The sequence below is a fragment of the Suricata suricatta genome, chromosome 7, assembly GCF_006229205.1.
Source record: "Suricata suricatta isolate VVHF042 chromosome 7, meerkat_22Aug2017_6uvM2_HiC, whole genome shotgun sequence".
Taxonomy (NCBI): Eukaryota; Metazoa; Chordata; class Mammalia; order Carnivora; family Herpestidae; genus Suricata; species Suricata suricatta.
In genome coordinates, this window is record NC_043706.1 from 72,586,648 (window position 1) to 72,592,647 (window position 6,000).

The 6,000-nt window shown below is 35.0% G+C and overlaps 1 protein-coding gene across 2 annotated transcripts in view; it reads right to left on the bottom strand.

The window, feature by feature from the left end:
• Nucleotides 1-6,000, bottom strand: part of CEP162 (centrosomal protein 162) — a 99,398-nt gene that overhangs the window by 55,115 nt on the left and 38,283 nt on the right. For both annotated transcript variants that reach the window (XM_029945007.1, XM_029945008.1), the window contains exons 10-12: nt 5,015-5,206; nt 4,375-4,456; nt 457-721 (exon numbers count right to left, since the gene is read on the bottom strand). In XM_029945007.1, the coding sequence (XP_029800867.1) occupies nt 457-721; nt 4,375-4,456; nt 5,015-5,206 (539 nt within the window). The remainder of the gene's footprint in view (nt 1-456; nt 722-4,374; nt 4,457-5,014; nt 5,207-6,000) is intronic.

Below are 6,000 nucleotides of genomic sequence, written 5' to 3' on the forward strand. Positions count from 1 at the left end.
ACAATACTGAGATCAAAGAAACTTTATAAATCAGAATAGATCAAGAACAGAAGAAAAAGGAACAATAAAACAACTTTCTCAATAGCTGCTAATAGCATTTTTATTAATGACAACTTACTTTTGCAAAACACACACTACAGGAAAGAGTAAATAAAAAGCATTAGAGTGATGAATAAACTTTATTTTCTTATGCTACTCAAATTCTGGACTATGCTTATTAAAAACAAAGGAAGAATGTAAATAATGGATTCCAAAAGAAAGTGAATGCTATATAGTGGTATTTTAAAATTTGGGGATTACAGGATGTTGTAATAAATACTGCTTCAAATATCCAGGATCTATGTGGAGGTTAGTATGTAATCAATTCCACTAGCTTTAGAAGAATTTAGTTATCAATAGTATTTATATAACTTCATTTATCAATATGTCAAATAAACTTAGATTACAAACACTTACTTTATTTATTTTGTCATCCTGAGGCAATAATGGAGGTCCAACAGATATTTTTTTCCTCAAAATATCAAGGTACATTTTATCTATACGTTCTTCTGTACTATTTACTCCTGGACAGCTACTTTCTCTATCTTTATTTGTTGTCTTTTGTAAAACCGCATTCTCTTCATTTTTGTCAAAACGTTGGCTTAAATTTTGTGGTTCTTGAGATATATTTGGGTTCTTCTTAAGGGACTCAGCTTCTCTACTATCAGCCAGTTTATTATAGCTAGAAAACAAAACAGAGCATGAACCTTAGGAGACTCCTCAAATACCAGTTTTATATATTTATACACATATACACACACACACACATACATATATATATTATATATACATACACACACACCATATATATTACAGACACACATAAAATACAAGATTTATATTTTAATATGTAAAGTATTATTTATACATATTAAATATATTTAAGATTTATAACTATTCAAATTAAGTCATTAATGTTAAATACATTATTTGTAATCCTGGTTAACACAGTATAGTACAGTTAACAGATTTACACAGTGCCATATAACTTTTAAATTTCAGATCATGTAATTTTAATGCAGTATAATATAAAAATTACATGAATGATTCTGTGACCTACTTCAAAAGAGAACCAAACCAAGCAAGACAGTGATGGTTTTTGTTTAAGAAAAAATAAAAAATGAATCTCTAAATGACCTTTGTGTAATACATCTTTTATCCATAATACCTTATCAAGTCAACATGCATTTGAGGGAAGAAAAATATTTTACACATTTCTATAAGAAACTAAAGAAGTAATCATAATTTATGTCAGTGAGAAGTAGAATATAAATATTAAAAAGCATAAATTTCATCACAGTATAGGAAAAAATTTAAAGAGAAACAGGAAAATCATTAGTATTTTGAAAGAAAATCATTTCTGTGGTTTAAAATAATTAAATACAATGTAACATTTCAGACCATTCAATTTTTAAAATAGAGAAAATATCCTTTAAGGACATTTCTAAATGTGGTTCAATATCAGTATATTATAGGGGCTCCAAAAATAGGGATATTGTTATTGTCAAACTACATAATTATGGCCTATTAGGTCATTTAATTTTATAATTTATAAGATAATGTCATTTATAAAATACAGTTTAACAGGCTAATTTCATATGAGATGACTGTTTTCTCAGAACTATTAGAACTTTCTAAAGTAGTTGGAATCATCAGAAAATGTAATAGTTGTTTCCTTCTTCATGGTAGCAGAAACTGGCTAGAAGTTATTAAAACCATTTCCTGTCCTTCCTGCATACTAACTAAATTATGTTTCCTTGCCATCCTGCGTCTAGTCGGGCCCCCACAGTAGTTCTTGCCTTTAGATGTGAGAGCTATGGTCACAAGAACCTAAGATATGTGTCACTGGCTTAGTGGCTGGGTTTTGGGTGACAAGGAACCTGATGCTAAAAGCTGGAGAAGTGGCAGCCCACGTTTTACACTGACAAAACATTTGCCAAACTGTCACCTACAATAGTTTATAAGGCAGATCACATAGCTATGAAGTCTGGGATACTAAGAAAACTGGCAGGAGAATTTCTAAGTGCTAGCTACTATTGGCTACTTTTGACTAGATATTATTTAAAAAGGACCAGTTTGTAAGAAAAAATAAAAGGGAACAGAGAGAGTCAAGAAACTGAGGGCCTCACAGATTCACTCTGTAGAGTGCATAGACTCAGAATAAGATTCAGCTTTGAAAAATGCTATGAAAAAGCAGATTTTCTTCTTTCTTTATCAACTGGTTGGATGAGGCCATGACAACCTTAAAACCATGTGTTGATGACAAAGTGGCCTGGGTCCCTCAATGACTATGTGGAGTAGAGTCCTACTTCAACCCACTGACACACATGGGATTATGACATGAGCAAAAATTAAATTTTTGATGATGTTTAGCTACTAAAATTTTAAGGACTATTTGTTACAGCAGCCGAGATATTTACAGTTTAGTAAAGAGGTTTCAGATATGTGTACTAGTTTATATCACTGACATTTCGGGAATTATTGTTATGGCTTTAATGTAAGTACACTTGTTTTTAAACAAAAATGAGGGGCACCTGGGTGGCTCAGTCGGTTCAGCATCTGACTTCAGCTCAGGTCATGATCTCACGGTTCGTGGATTCGAGCCCTGTGTTGGGCCCTGTGCTGACAGCTCAGAGCCTGGAGCCTGCTTCCGATTCTGTGTCTCCCTCTCTGTCCCTTCCCCACTCGTGCTCTCTCTCTCTCTCTCTCTCTCAAACATAAATAAACATTAAAAAAAATTAAACAAAAATGAAAAAGAATTATATTTAGAATTCACATTAGTAAAATGATTGCACCTCTGCCAGCAAACACACAAGATGTGTAAAAAAAAAAAAATGTCTTCCTTAACACCCACACAGCCCCCAACAGCAGTAAGGGAGAATAGTCTGTCCTTTAAAAAATACTAACTAGTGCTGTAGATCAGTGGAAGAATACTAAGCATTCAAGCAGATGGGTTTTAGAGTAAGCTTCACTGTATCATTTTCTCTCAACTAGCACAGATGCAGAAGCGGGATGAGAAGTCACTACAAGTGGATTTACATGATGCAGACGTATTACAAGGAGGGGCTCAGACTGTGTCTGCTGAAAACACAAATGAGCAAATAAATGCAGGAATGGATGACAGGTGTTTTACAGAAATATTTCATGGAGATCAAAGATCTGACAATGTAAGTGGTTATAACACACAAAAATTTCTTGTGTTTCCTGGTTGTAACCAAATGATCTTTTTTTTCTTTAAGGTTATTCATTTTGAGAGAGAGAGAGAGAATGCACATGCCTGTGAGTGAGTGAGGGGCAGAGAGAGAGGGAGAAAGAGAATCCCAAACAGTCTTCACGCTCTCAGCACAGAGTCCACATTGGAGCTCCATTTTGCAAACCATGAGATCATGACCTGAGCTGAAATCAAGAGTTGGGCACTTAACCCACAAAGCCATCCAGTCACCCCTACATAACCATATGATCTTGGGCTATTTATTTAACTTCTTTAAGTCTCAGTTTTCTTATCTATGAAATGGGGAGAATAATAAAATATAACTCATAGAGTTGTTATAAGATTAAATGAAATCTAGGATGTAAAGAACTTTGCACGGTACTGGGCCCACAGTCAGCGTGTGATAAAAAAGTCAGCTGTTATTATCATCATCACCACCACTGCCGCCGCCGCCACTATCTTCATGACCTGGGTTTTGTGTGTTTTCCACTACAAACTGACTTACCTCAGTTTCATCACCTGAATGATGCAGATAAAGACATCTGACCTATGTGTTATGAGGATCACATGAAACGACGGATGTGACACTCTAGTAGCTGGGACACAAGTGCAAGGTTACTGTAATGAGCTACTCTGTGCTGGAAAATGACAGCAAGGTCCCACAAGCTTCCATTAAAATGTACTGGAGCTGGTGCATTTTACCCTGTAAAAGGATGGCTGGTCTGTGATTAAGTGATTAACTGGTTTATAAAAAACCAAACCTATGACTCACACAGAATAAAATTCATGGTCCCTCTCACTGTTCAAACCAAACGCCCTGAGCTATTTAAAGCTGAAAGAGTTTTAGTTTTCATTTTCAGTAAAAACGCCTTCAGAATACTTGATTGCAGCAGGTTTTTTTAGTGGCATCTATTTAAAAAATATTTTTTAATTTCAGCACTAGAAGAATGTTGATAAACCGGGTAAGAACTACTAATGAGAGCAGTGACTCAAAGGGAGACTCATATAAGCTACTCATTAATCAGTCACTAGGAATGAGTATGTAAAAGAAGCGATTCTAAAAGTTTCCAGTAACAAAACAATAAGCAAACAGTCTGCATAATCCATTCCAAAAAGCCTCATACCTGACAGGTTGTAAATCAAAACCACTGACACCCATGGAATCTATTCTGATAGGTTTCATCAACTCCTCTACTGTGGGCAGATCTAAGAGGGAAAAAAAGTTAAAACAGTAACCCCCCAAATTACATGAATTGCTTAATGTCTAATCCCACTAAGATTACATTTTTTCTGACCAAAAGAGCTAACAAAATGATATACACAGTAAACCCAGTTTCCTACTATAAACTTACTTGTACCAACAAAATCTCCTTTGATTTACATTTGACATATAGATCTATGTATTTGACATACCCATCTATATCAATATAATCAAATATATGTGACCATATATTTGTTAAATATATTATTTAGTTAATCCCCAAATACTGTTCTCTATTTAAAAATTACTTTAGTATATGCATAAGGAAAAGCGTATAAAATGTATAAACACTTAGGTGATTTTCTGATTTGTTCAAGGCATTGGAAAGAGGAATTAAAATTTTATCTTGTGTTTAGCTCTAACTTTATAAAACTACTGATTCCCAAATTTCATTTGAGCAAACCCTTTAAATTAAATTCAGAGATTGAGAAACAATTATTATAGCAAACTATTTAAATTACACAAGAGAAACTCTGCAGAGAAGGTCTCAAATTAACTTTTACCTGATTCTGTAGTAGAGATGTTTTTAGAGGACTCTTCATTTTCTTGAGGATAATCTTTCACTGAGCTCTTGATATTTTCCTGTGCATTACTCTCAATTCTTTGTTCATCTGTATCTCCCAAAGAATGGGCTACATGACAATAAGCCTGATGTAGAGCTTCAATGTCGCTATTGCTTTGTCCATAAGAAACACCTGTTGAAATAAATATAATCTACAGTATAATCACACAAATACATGAGAAATATAAACCACTAATAGCATCCGTTAGTGTGTTAGGAATGGTGAACAAGGTTGTAGGACAACAGCAACATTACGAAGACAAGAGTTAATATGTAGCTATGGCTACAGCCTACCAGTATGAAAACCTAACGCTCAATAACTCTTGAGCAAGGTGAGATGTGTCCTGACATAACTATAAACTCTGACTCCACTGGTCACTGCCTTCTCTTCCTACGACCCTTAATCAACCCCATTACATTGGATAAAACTCTCCCTAAATTTCCCAAGCTGACAACACCTTTCAGGGATTCTGTCTCTCCTTTACCACTACCACTCTCTCTCACTTTGCATTCTCTCTGCTTTCCAGTGCCACCAAGTATCCTGTCGTCTGCATTACTTACCTGAAATTCACTCCTCTAACTCTGCAATCCAGTATGTGTTCCAATATCCTGCTAACGCTGCTATGATCAAAAGTAGTTTTCTAATAGTCGTATCTCGCCATCTTCAATTTCTCCAACACTGTGCGACATCTGATACTGCCCTTTCCTGGGAATGGCTTCTTCTGTGTAGGCTCTTCTTCTCGTGCTTTCCAGCACTCTGATGGCTACCTCCCCAACCTTTATAGTAAATGGTTCATCTCAGGGTTCTATCTTTAGCCCTCTTTTTTAAACCTCTCATTTATTTTTTTTGAGTTGACTGATTTTATCAAACCCCTTAGCTCAACTATGACCCATATGCTTGTGACACCCAAATCTATGTCTCTTGTC